The following is a 13617-nucleotide window of genomic DNA, read 5'->3' as shown; positions in this document are numbered from 1 at the left end:
ATTTTACTATTTAGTATAAAGGGATCGTGCCTAACCTAGCCAGTAGCTAGGCATGATGATATACACCAGGAATCCCCACACTTGTGAGGCTGAGGCAGGAGCTAGCTTAGGCTAACAAAGCAAGACCTGTCTTTCAAAAACAGAGCAGTAAGAAAACACAATTTCTTGGTGTAGAACAACAATAAAATTAGTCATTCTTTTCTAATGACTTGTTAATTTTTCTTTAAATTGTGTACATACTGTGATTGAAGGAATCGTCTATAGAATACATAAAGGTAAATTTTGATATCATCTATAACTATAGAAAGTAATCTTTAGTAATTTTTGTCTCATTTCTGCCTCTTATATTTCTTTTATTTGTACTTTACCAAGTGGGTCCTGGTGTGCGTCTCTGTCCGTCACACACTGAGACTATAAATTGTATTAGTGATTTACCCTGCCCACCCTGTGGCTCTCCTCATTCATTACTCCCCTGAGTTTCCCAAGCTCCCTGCTGCTCTGATGCTGTACACTTAAATGTTCTGACAGATTCTATGCCCACTACCTTGGTTATCCTTTTTTTTTTTTTCCTTTTTTCTTTTTTTCGGAGCTGGGGACCAAACCCTGGGCCTTGCGTTTGCTAGGCAAGCGCTCTACCACTGAGCTAAATCCCCAACCCCCTTGGTTATCCTTTTAAGCAGTCACACTCAGTAGAACAGGCTAGCCTAGAATTTGGCAATCCTCCTGCCTTAGGTATTGCAGATGTGACATCATTCCCTTTTAACATAGTTAGGAACAGCCCATTCAAAAGTGCCTGGTGCCAAAGGAGGCATCTCAGACCTGTGATCATAGCACTGTAGAAGCAGAAACAGTTTGTTCTCTGTAAGTTCAAGGCCAGTCTGTCTTCAGAGTGATTCCAGGCCAGCCAGGGCCACACAGTGAACCCTATCTCAAAACAAAAGTGTTCCCTATATTTTGAAGAGCCTAGATTAAAGTAAAGATTTTCTATGCAAGATACATAATGTATGCTTTTACAGTTGGGATGCTGATATGTGTGTGTATATATATTTTATGCACATATATTTACATGTCTTATATATATATATGCATGCATACTTACATGTGTGTTTATGTATGTATTATGTATCTATTTTTAATAGACTTTCTTGGGTCCTTTTCTGGAGGTGTAAATATTCTCTCTTCATCCCAGGTTTAAACTGCTACATTTTTACAGATCTCCTTGGATCCTTTATGTACCTCAGGGCAGTTTCACCCCCATATTCTTTTAACCCTTTACTTGTTATTGGCCTGGCACAGCCAGTCATTCTTCACCATCACTGTCGCTCACACTGGTGGCCCAATTCTTTATTATTGTTTGTGGCTTTCCTGCTTTTGGTGCTGGGGTTAGAGTTCAGGGCCTTCCTTATTCGTGTTGAGTGACTGAGTTAGATCTCTAGAGTCTAAACTTTAGAGTTGGTTTGCTAATTGTCTCAGCATTGATAATTCAGTATGCAGGATTTTCTTCCCCAAGGGGGAGGCTTTTCCTTCTTTTTTCTTTTGGTTTTTTTGAGACAGGATTTTGTGTAGCTCTGGCTGTCCTGGAACTTGCTCTGTAGACCAGGCTAGTCTTCAACTGAGAGATGTAGAGTGTGAAACACATTTCAGTAGAAGATAATAAGTCTTTCTTGGTGGTGACAGCTCTTCCTTCTCTAAGCAGCACTGCTGACATTTAATCTGGCTAATTTACTGTGGTCAGCTTCCCTGCAGGTCCATCATTTTCTCCATGGCCACCTAAAATGGCTCAGGACATTGGCCTGTGACCACTAGGGGGCAGAATCACATGCTGTTGAGAAGGGAAATTTTTAATTATGTCTTAGAAATAATGCAAAAAAGTAATATTTCTTGCCAGGTGGTGGTAGTATATGCCTTTAATCCCAGTACTCAGGAGGCAGAGGCTGGCGTATCTCTGTGAGTTTCAGGCCAGCCTGGTCTACAGAGTGAGTTTCAAGGCCAGCCTGGGCTACAGAGTGAGTTCCAGGCCAGCTAGAGCTACTACACATAGAGAAACCCTGTCTCCAAACAAAAACCAAACAAACAAAAAAGAAAAGCTGCTTTCTGCTTTCATTACTGGTAAAATAAAGAAGGCCTTACTTTTTTTTAAGGCTGGCTCAAATTTGTGTTGAACCTTCGTGTTTTGCGATTTTCTAATTTAAACTGTAATGCATAGAACTTTGACAATAAAATGTTACAATGTCTAGTAAATGTTCCATTATCGTGACTTCATTTCCCCCCTTAAACCCACAGCATAAAAAGCCACATGGAAAAGACAAAGAAAACAGAGGCCTTAACCCTGTGGAGAAGGGTAAAGTGGAGGAGGCCTCGGAGCACTCCATCTCCAGGAGCAGACTGCCGCTGCGCGCCTCCATCAACCTCTGCTGATCTGAGGGTTAGGGGCCGCCTTCAGAACACAGCCTGAAACTCCAGTCTGAAGCTGTGTACAGATGACAGTGGGACAGACTATATGAGGGCCCCCACAGTAATGTAGTCGATTGAACGTCCTTCTTTATAATCCCTGTAGTCCAAGTATGTAGTAAGTTGGGTTCCATTTGGGATTTACACTGAATATGTATGTGTGTTTCTAGCTTTTTATATGAAGAAGCTCTTCTGTAACAAGTAAGTATTTTTCTTGTATATAATTAAATACCAAATATATGGAAATGGTTATTCCAGGCTTAGACTTGTATTGGCGAATGCTATCTCCTTTGCAGTCCGGCTAAGGCTGAGTTCAGTGTATGTTTCCCTACCTCTGACCAACCTTTTCTATTTGTCTTCAGCTCACTTCTCCCTTTTCCTGTCACTTAACCCTTTGTAGGTCTACAGAAAGGTTTCCTTATTATGAGAAGTCCAGGGTTTTACCTAGAAATCTATGTTTCACTGATTACCTCTACAATCATTGTCAAAAATAAACTGACCCTGGAAGTCCCTTCCTTCCGTGCTCTTCGTTTGTTCTCCCCTCATATGCATGCATCTCATGCCTTCCTGAGGTCTGACACCTGGCACCAGCCTCCCTGCAGTGTCAGCTGCTGCTGCAGGAGACCTGTCTAGAGCTCTAACTCATTCTTTGAGGCCACAAGCTAAGGCCTGTATCTCTTAGAAATAACAAGACTTTTTTCAGACTACCAATTATGACTATAACTTCTGTTTTGTTTATCTTTTAAAACTTTATTCTTTGTATATAATAAAAATGTATATATACATTCTTTCTGTTGAAATATTAACCCTTACTCTTTCTATCTGACAACTCTATTTCTGGAAGTTGGTCCATTTCAAGATGAACCAGAGCACCTACCTAAAAGACATGTAAGCGGAGAGTAAATGGGTCACATCAGGTTCAGTGTATATGGTTCAGAGTGATGTGGCTATATTTTTGTCACTGTCTCACTATGTAGCTCAGGCCAGCTTTGGACAGTCCTTTGTCATCCTTCCAAGGCCTGGGTTCCAGGCATCATCACTATGCCTGGCTTTAGAGAGATGACTTTGTAACCGCGAACGAACCCTTTATAGAAAATTAGAAAAGATGCTACTTTAAGAAAGTGATTTTCTTGTGCCATTTCTCCAGCTCACTGTAGAAATAGAAATGTTATTTTAATAAAAATAATGGATAAATTTCCCTGCAAACAGATGTCAACCTAATCTGTGGATATTATCTAATATGCTTTTGGTAAATCTCTAATCAGTAATTGGTAATTGTTTTTAAATTTTTTAAATTAAATTATTTTAATTTTTGTTCTGCCTGCCTGTATATTTGTGCACTACTTTCTGTGCTTGGTGTGCTTGGAGGCCAAAGAGGGCATAAGTTCCCCTGAAACTGAAGTTAGGACCATTGTGGGCCACCATGTGTGCAACTGAGCTCTTAATCTCCCTCCAAGCCATCTCTCCAGTCCTGAAATTTGTTTCCTTTACTTGTTTGCTCATAATTTCTTTTTTGGCAGTGGTGTTTATAGTGGCAAAACTCCTAAAACAGGCTTCTACATAGGTCCTACCAAGGAAGACAGCAGGCTTCCAGTGCATATGCAAATGGGGAGAAGACCCACCCTACACAACCTGAAGTACATCATATGTCATCCTGCCTCAGTCATTGTTCTTTTCGAATGGCACTGCGACTGCCTGACAAGCCACTAAATAGCAAAAGTAATACCCAGAGCTATAACTTAGCCTACAAATCTTCATGTGCAGTATCAGGCAATCAACCAAGCATGATATCAGCAAGAATGGGAGTGTTGCCTGGCATAGTGGCAAAGATTCATAATTGTGGAACCTAGTAGGCTGAGGCAGGAAGATCATAAGTTTAAGGCTAGCCTGAGCTACATAATAGAAACCTGTCAAAAACAAGTAGTGAAAATAACAACCTGTCAAAATAACGAAAACCTTAGTGAATAATTTCAAGGACTTAGAAAAATCAAATGAAAGATTTAGCATGTTGCCCGTTTGTCTGAACTCTGGAAACAGTCAAAAGTTTAGTCACCAAGCATGTGCTGAATCAGAAGGACAAACCAAAGCAATAGTTTACTTGGCCTCTTCCCATTCCCTATCTCGAAGCATCTACAACAGGTATGAGGTTGCAGTCATAAGGCGAAAGCTGATGGCTCTACTGGTAACATGGCCATGGTACAGCTTGAGGGTTTGAGTCTGGATCCCTAGCACCCACACGAAAGCTAAACAGGGCCTCGGTGGGTCCCTAGAACTGACTGGCCAACACAAACATGAAAGAAAATGGGGTCCTGGTGATTTCAGTTCCTAAGGAGTAGAGAAGCTTCATTCTCAAAAACTTGCCTGGAGTAACCTGAAGGACAGACAGATGCTGTTGGATTAACTCAAAAGTGGAAAGTGGGAAACAGTTCTCACAAGATACCACACAGATGAACAGCCACCTGGAGCAGTTAGGTAGAGAAAGATGCTATCTAGCCTGAGGGCCAGCTGTGGGGAAGATTCAGAAAGTTAGGAACATGCCCAAAATGAGTGGCACACACAGGCCGCCAGACGACAGCTTCTGGTTGCTAGCTGCTGGCTAGTCTGTAGGCTTGGGCAGAGAAAGTGGAGATGAGGGTGTTAAATAGCTCAAGGAGTCATTGAAAGTGACCCAGCACAGCCACTCTGCCAAAATGGGATTTTCTTGATTTTAACATTTAGATGTCTGGTCTTCAAGGAAACTTCATTAAAGATTTCCTTTTATTGTATATATGCTTGGACAATGTGCTTATTCCTCCAAGTGTCCTCAGACACCAGGAAGTGTTATAAAGAGTTACTTATTTTATACATATGAGTACACTATAGCTGTAGCTGTCTTCAGACACACCAGAAGAAGGCATCGGATCCCATCACAGGTGGTTGTGAGCCACCATGTGGTTGCTGGGAATTGAACTCAGGACCTCTGGAAGAGCAGTCAGTGCTCTTAACCACTGAGCCATAATCTCTCCAGCCCAGAGCTGGAGATTTATCCCTGGAATTCTGTCCTTGGAGCTGTGGTTGTGAGGCCAACATCCTGGGACCTGAACTCAGTTCCTCTCGTAAGAGTAGTAGCAAGTGTTCCTAAGCTGACTCAGCACTGCAGCTCCTTCTAGAAACCTGTGTTGAGACAGTTTAGAAGTCACTGTCCCCTAGAAGTCACTGTCCCCGCAGCCTCCGTGAGTAACGGACACAAAGCCTGAGTGGAGAATTCGGTTTCTGGTTGGTACGTTAGGATATTCAAACCATTCAGCTTGAAAATGTAAAAAGCAGCCTGAAAGGTGGGAAGAAATAAGTACCGTCCATTCACAGGAGAAAGACGCAGAAACTGAGGAAGCTTCTCCTAAAGGTGTTGTCACAATTTTAAGCAAAAAGCAAACTAGTAATGCTTGGGGCTCATGGACATACATACTGCAGTGTTTAAGCCAGGTTCCAGGTTCGGCATGCCTATCCCCAGACATTTCTCACTCACGGTAACAATGTTGGAATTTTAAGCTTGAGATACTGTGTAGGTTTTGTTCATTTGTTGTTTTTTGAAAAGAATTCTGTAATATTCTTATTCTGAACTTGCGTGTGAAGTGGGAGCATGTGCCCATAGGATGCACATGGGAGGTCAGGGGACCACTTCCTGTGGCCTGTTCCCTCCTTCCATCTTTATGTGGGTTCCCAGGATTGAGTGGGTCCTTGGGTTTGTACTGATGGGTAGCAAGTGCCCTTACCCACTGAACTGCTCCCACCCTCAAAGAGACAGTCTCATATATCCCAGTCGGGCTTCGAACTTACCACGCAGCCAAAGGTAAGCTTCAACGTCTTGTCATCATCCTGCCTCTACTTCTCAATTACTAGGATCACAGGTGGGTGTTACTATGTGTGCTTGCATAGTACATTATATTGGTTATCGTTATCCTATTCTGGAATATCCCAAGCTCAAGACAGCCTGGAGTTTAGTACTAGACAAAAATTGAAAACTAACTTAGTTATTTTCAAAGAGCCAAAGGAATACAGGAAACTCCCGAAGTTGAGAATACATAGGTGAGAATATATAAATGCGTATAGGTGAAACCACTATGAAAGGAGCTAAAAAGCACTTGGTTCCGGTGCTCAGTGGGAGCAAGGAGTGGGATGATGGGTGAAGCTCAGAGTATTCTCCCAGGTTATTCAATATAATCATCAAACATTCAGATATTTGCAAAGCTAGCCCCAAGACAGCAGCGAGGGGTACAGAAGGGACATTTAAGCAAAAATACTCAAAACACTTCAGATGTGTTAAAACTTCTCAATCTGTACAACTAATAAGTTTATTGAACTCCAGACAAGATAAACTCATAAGGCAAAACCGCTGCAAGAGCAAGGTTTTGTAGGCTATTAATACATTGCTATTAATCTAGGAAAACAAGTGTTTTTAACTGCTGAGCCATGTGTGTGTGTGTGTGTGTGTGTGTGTGTGTGTGTGTGTGTGTGTGTGTGTGTGTGTGTGTGTGTGTGTGTGTGTGTGTGTGTGTGTGCTGCACATACTGTCAAGTGGGTAGAGGTTGGAGGACAACTTCGCATGAATTGTTCTCTCTGCCGTGACAGTCCTAGTAACCTAACCAAGGTCATTCACCTGAAGCTGACTTGCTGGCCACACCCTGGTTATTCTGATGAGCTCACCTTCCAGATTCCTTCACTTCTTTCAATCCTCCATTGATCGTATCTTCTGGATTCTTACCAGTTCAAAGTATTGCCAACTTTTGTCCTGTCTTCCAGGTAGATTTCTCAATGGAAAGATCCAAAAAGATAAGATTTGAAAACCTGTTAGATCTAATCTAATCTTACTCAGAATCTTTTGCTTGGAAGGGAGTTTAAAGTCTTGCTACTAATGCCTTGGCTTGGAAAACCAGCCAAGAGGCTAGTGGTTGTTTGAGACGGTTTCATGTAGCCCAGGCTGGTTTCTCTGTGGACAAGGATTACCTTGAATTTTTTTTTCCCTCCCCTACCTTGCATTTTTAATCCTCTTGCCTTTACCTCATGAGTGCTGGGATTACAGGCCAGTGCCACAATGCCAAGTTCATTTGGGGATTGAACCAGGGCTCCATACATGCTAGGCAAGTACTCTACTGAGCTACGTCCCCAGCCTGAGGCAAGAGGCTTGGTTTTGCTGGCACATCAGTGGTGGGCCACATCTCGGACACTTTCTCTTTAATTTCTCATTGAGGCTGGAGAGAGGGCTCAGCAGTTAAGAGCACTGACTGCTCTTCCAGACATCCTGAGTTCAAATCTCAGCAACCACATGGTGGCTCACAACCATCTGTAATGGGATCTGATGCCCTCTTCTGGTGTGTCTGAAGACAGTGACAGTGTGCTCATATAAATAAAAATAAGTAAATCTTTTAAAAAAATACTATTACTTCCTCATTGAATCACAGGTTAGGTGATTCCATAAATCAGAATTTAAAAAACAAAAAGCAAAACAATAACAACAAAAATATGTGTGGTTTGCCTGCCTATGCGCCTGTGCAACATGTTCATGTAGTGTCCTCAGAAGTTGGAAGACAATGTTCGGTCCCTGGAACTGGGGTTTGTGAGCCACTGTGTGGGTGCTGGGAATCAAACTCAGGCCCTCAGCAAAAGCAGCCAGTGCTCCTAACCTCTGACCCATCCCTCCAGTCCCCATAAGCTTCCTCTTTAGTAACTGATTTAAAAAAAAAATCAGTGCCAGTACTATATGCGCTGATAAGTGCTAACAATCTTTCCTTGAATTCCTATGAAGACCAATAATGAGGCTATCTCATATTTTTTGCACAAAACATATAACAAAAAATAAAACTAGGTGGGCTGGAGAGATGGCTCAGTGGTTAAGAGCACTGACTGCTCTTCCAAAGGTCCAGAGTTCAAATCCCAGCATCCACATGGTGGCTCACAACCATCTGTAATGAGATCTATTGCCCTCTTCTGATGTGTGTGAAGACAGCTACAATGTACTTATACATAATACATGTTTTTTAAAAAAATAAAATAAAATTAGGAGCTGGCAGGCAGCAGTGCAAGTGGGAGGCAAAGCAAGAAGGTCTCTGCGTTCAAAGCCAGCCTGGTCTACAGAGCAAGTTCCAAGACATCCAGGGCTACACTGAGAAAACCTGTCTCTTCCAGAAATCCCAGCATCCACATAGTGGCTCACAAACACCTGTAAGTCCAGATCCAGGGAATATGCTGCCCTCTTCTGGCCTCCACAGGCAGTGCACATACATGGTATGTAGACATACATGCCTTCAAAACATACATATAAATAAATATTAAAATATATACTAGATATTGTATTGAGCATAGTAGTGCATGCCTTTAATCATAGCACTTGGGAGGTAGAGACAAATGGATCTCTTTGAGTTTGAAGCCAAGCCAGCCAGGGCTACATAGTGAGAATCTGTCTGAAAAACAAAACAGCCTGGAGAGATGGCTTAGTGGTTAAGAGCACTTGTTGCTCTTGCAGAGGACCTGGGTTCAATTCCCAGCACCCTCACGGCAGCTCACAACTATAACTCCAGTTCCAGAGGATCCGATGCCTCTTTGACCCAAAAAAATTGGGAGAACCAATTTGGGATTAGTGGGTGTCGCTGGCAGTGGCAGAAGTTGTAAAATTCCCATGACAAGAACCATTTATTTCATGCTTACTATATGCCAGAAATTTACATGTAAACAATGTATTTAACCTTCACTTATTTGGGGCTGATCTAATGCTATGTATTCAAATGCTAAATTCTATACCCAAGAGGAGTAAATTTACACACACACACACACACACACACACACACACACACACACACACACCAGCTTTTGTTGTTAAAACCTTGCCCCTCAAGTTAATTGATCAATAAAAGGCTAAAACCTGTGATTGGGGAGTAGAGTGAGAAAGGCAGGACTTGAGGATGGAGTGAGGGGTCTCAAGAGAGAGCAGGAGAGGGGTTGGGGATTTGGCTCAGTGGTAGAGCGCTTGCCTAGCAAGCTCAAGGCCCTGGGTTCGGTCCCCAGCTCCGAAAAAAAAAAAAAAAAAAAAAAAAAAAGAGAGAGCAGGAGAGGAGAACAGAAGAGACAAGAAGAGAAAATCCGCCATGAGCGGACCATGAGCCTGTAACAAGCAAGTAACAAGGAACACATGGCTGGGATATAAGTTAGAACAGCTCCCAAACCTGCCCAAACTAGGCTTACAGTTTGTAAATAAAATACCAGGATTGTGTGTATTTTATACGGGGTAACTAGAATATAATATTTACATTTACAACAACACCAAATCCTGAAAAAGGCATTAATCTAATCCCACTGCTACATTTAAGGAAATGGGAGCCTAGAGATGCTAAGAAAGCTCTGGGTGTAGCTCAGTGGTGGAGTGTGGGAGTGTGGGTCTGGTCACCAGCATCACAAAACAAAACTCGCGAGCCAGCAAGATGAATTGGTGGGTAAAGGCACTTTGCTACAAAAGCCCAATGACCTTAGACTGATCCCCTACCCATCTAAAGATTCAAAAATATCTATTAATCTCCTACTGTATGTCAGATTGTTTAGCAACTGGATTCAAATTTCAAAAGGTGAAAACTGGGGGCTTCATAATGCCATTTCCTGTTTCACCCTCTCGTGTTGTCCCTACTGTTGTCCATGTCCTTCCTCCATCGTTTCCTGTTCATTTCTGAGTCCTATAATTTCAGCTAAGAATTTTGCTTTTAGGTCCAATCTGCATGAGAGTAGTATTTTCCCAATTCTCCTGATAGTCCCAGAATCTGTTAATGAGCTAGTTTGAAATAATTTTACATGGCGGGTCCATTTCATAGCTGGGGGAAATGCAATCTCGGAAAGTCAAACATTGCTTGACGGCTGTGCAGTCCCTCCAGATCCAGCAGGTAGAGTGGGTGAGCTCACTGCTGCTGCATTCCGATGCCTCCTGGCTTTCTAGATGGCTTCCACAGCTCTCCCAGATCCCCACCCTTCACAGCCCCTCAGTGTTCCCCCACCTCCTTGAATTTTCTGTGTCTCTGTATTTCTCTGTCTCTGTCTCTCTGTCTCTTTCTGTGTGTCTGTCTCTCTTACACACATACAGAGTCCTGTGACTTCCTTACAGTCTTTCAACATCGGTTGTCTTTCTCTTTTCTCAGAATAGAATCCTTTGAACCAAGGATGGGGCCAGTCGTTCCCGATAGTCTCCCAAATGACTTCATGAAATCTTAAATAAAAAAAAAGAAAAAAAAAAAAAAGACCAGAATCTAGACTGTTTTTTTTCTTTCGGACATTTTGTTCCTTAGCAATCAAGTCCATCTTTCTGGGGGTTGAGGGTGGAGTCCAGTGGGGCAGGTTGGTGCGCTGATTAGAAGAACCCATGATTCAGACAGCAAGAGTCCCGCTTCGTCATTTCTGCTACCTTCTCGATGGCTGTCACCTAGGAGTCTGGTGTTTCGCCCTTAGACTTAGATTATCTGTTACGATATCACTTCTGCTGTTGTAAAGCTTGCTGAAACTCTAGGTCACACATGTAAGGCTTCCAAATGACACCCTTTCCTCATTAAAAGATGTGAAATACTACTTTAGTGAGATAATTTACATACTGTACAACTCACCCCTTAGTTTCCCCTTGGGCTGGGGAGATAGCTCAGTGGTTAAGGCATTTGCTGAGCAAGCACCTGTTTTGGGTTCCCAGGGCCCCAATCAATGCTGGGTGGACATGGTGGCTTATTTGTAATTCCTAAGAGAGACCTTTGTCTCTAGGGCAAGACTAGCCATATTGGGGAGATCTTGGTTTGATTGGGAGATTCTGCATCAACATATACACACATACACACATACATACATACACACATACATTTGATTCTTTCAGAGATGGTTTCTCTGTGCAGCTCTGCCTGTCTTGGACCTCCTGCTGTAGACCAGGTTGGCCTCAAACCATAGGTCCCTCTGCCTCCTGAGTTTAATCTCTTCCTGGGCGTGCCCCACGATGCCTGGCTAGATAATATTGTTTAGATATACCACATTTTTACATACCCACGTTTGGATTGTTCATTTTGGATATTGTGTTTCTATTGTTTAGCAAGTATGAATAATTGCTAAAAACCAAGTTTTTGTGTGAACATACATTATTACTTCTTGAGTCTAAACCTAAGGGTAGAACTCTAGTAGCCCACTGGAACCAACCTTCTTCTGGTATTATGGTAACAGTAACTGTGTTTAACCATGCTGAGAATGAGACTCTTTTCCCATTTCAGTTTGCATTGCTGCTCCTCCCCGTCCCCCCAGTTATAAAGATTCCAAACACTACCTCCCCACCAACCTGTGTTTTTACATCTCATAGCTGTCCTGCACAAAGTGATGTCTTACTGTGGTTTTTATTTGCATTTATCTCCCTGATGATTAGTGCTGTCGACATCTCTTTATGTGCTTACCGGCTAGCTCTATCTAATTTTCAGGGGGAAACGCCTACTCGGATCTTGTATCCATTTAAAAAACTCGGTGAGCTTATTATCCAGTCCATCACCTTTTACACTGTACAAATACTATAAACTACATAGTCTGTGGGCAGTAAAACCCACCCGTGCTGCAGTGCTGTGCAGTGTGTGTGTGGCAGCTTAGAAAACGTGGAAAGGGAACTTGGGTGAATCTGCCACAGCGCATGTTCATCCCCTCTGTTCTTTCAGGCTTTGATACCATCCACGTCACGGACTAGACATCTGTATTTGATATATTAGTTTAAAAAAAAACCCTAAAACTCTTCTTAGCTCTTGTCAACTGTTAAATAAGATAAAAAATAATTTTACGAGCTGGAGAGATGGCTCAGCGGTTAAGAGCACTGACTGCTCTTCTAGAGGTCCTGAGTTCGATTCCCAGCAACCACATGGTGGCTCACAACCATCTGTAATAAGATCTGGTGCCCTCGTCTGTCATATATATATATGCAGAACACTGTGTATGTAATAAATAAATAGATCTAAAAAATTAAAAAAAATTTTTACAAGAGACTTAATAAATGACTCATTCCAACAATTGAAGGAAATGCACCTTTCAACGTAAACACACACAGAACCAAGCTGCGATAAAGCAGAATCCACTGATGTGTTTGAGCACAGCTAATCGGAAAATTTAACTCTACGTACACTTAATTCTCGAGAACAAGTTGCAGGCGTTTACCTAAGTTCTCAGTTGGTAAGTGAGAGGCCAGAGCTACTTTTTCCCCCTGCAAAATTCGTCCTCTTGCACAGTAACAATGACTAAAATAAATGGCACCAAATTTTTGGCGAGTCTTGTTTAATTCGGCATATAATTAAAATCTCATGTAGCCTTATTGGCTTTAGTATCCAGCAGAGAGAAAATATTGAAACTCCAAGAGATTTTGAATTAAATAGCTACAGCAGTTTTGTTTTATTAGTTCTGACTGTGTGAAAAAAAAAATCATAAGGACAACTTTGGAAAAACTGACTTCTTTTAGAGCCCCAAATGACTTTTAAAACAATAAAACAAACTATAAAGCCTACACGAGTGATATTAAAATTATGTAGTTCAAGAAATGTGACATTCACAAATGTGGTTGTAATTTTTTTTTAACTACAGCAAAGTGGACGTGGATCTATTGGGTTTTGAAAAGTCAGTGTTATATAGTTTAGCAGAATTAAGTGCTTCAATTTGCTGGTGAGGATTATGTAGCTGAGTTGGAATGTCAGGACCAATACCTCTAAGGTCTCCACCCACTTTCCAGGGTCTGTGGCTGCGGCAGAGAAAGGACGGACGCACCTCAATGGGCGATGAATTACCAATCCTGCGTTAGTGGTTATTTCCCCAGCATCTCGATACTTACTTTCGGAAGGTTTACAGATATCCATCTTTTTTGGTAGTTACATCAAGCACAGAATAAACGAGGACCATAAACCCATACGTTCCCGAGAAGGAGAATAAAAGGGTTTGGGTAAGGACACTAAGTGACCGCAGTCATCATTTGGTGATTCCAAAAGGGGGGAAGAAGAGTACAAAAGATCAAACAGAAGGTTGGGGAAATATTTTATGAGGAAGAACAGTTTCCTGCTAGTTCAACGAGGTCCCAGATTTTTGGGTATTCAAATGCCACCCTTCGAAGACACATTTGAACTTCAAATAGTAACAGTCCTTACTTACTTGGTCTGTAGAGCC

General features: G+C 42.0%; 1 protein-coding gene across 1 annotated transcript in view; it reads left to right on the top strand.

Annotated features, from left to right (window-relative positions):
• Window positions 1–3765, top strand: part of Kif11 (kinesin family member 11) — a 47707-nt gene extending 43942 nt beyond the window's left edge. The window contains exon 22 of the mRNA XM_032891852.1: window positions 2284–3765. Within this exon, the coding sequence (XP_032747743.1) occupies window positions 2284–2418 (135 nt within the window). The 3' untranslated portion in view covers window positions 2419–3765. The remainder of the gene's footprint in view (window positions 1–2283) is intronic.
• The last annotated feature ends 9852 nt before the right edge of the window (window positions 3766–13617 follow it).

Source organism: Rattus rattus, chromosome 2 (assembly GCF_011064425.1).
Source record: "Rattus rattus isolate New Zealand chromosome 2, Rrattus_CSIRO_v1, whole genome shotgun sequence".
In the NCBI taxonomy this organism is placed as follows: Eukaryota; Metazoa; Chordata; class Mammalia; order Rodentia; family Muridae; genus Rattus; species Rattus rattus.
Note: the sequence above shows the minus strand (reverse complement) of the source record. Positions and strands in the feature narration are given on the sequence as shown.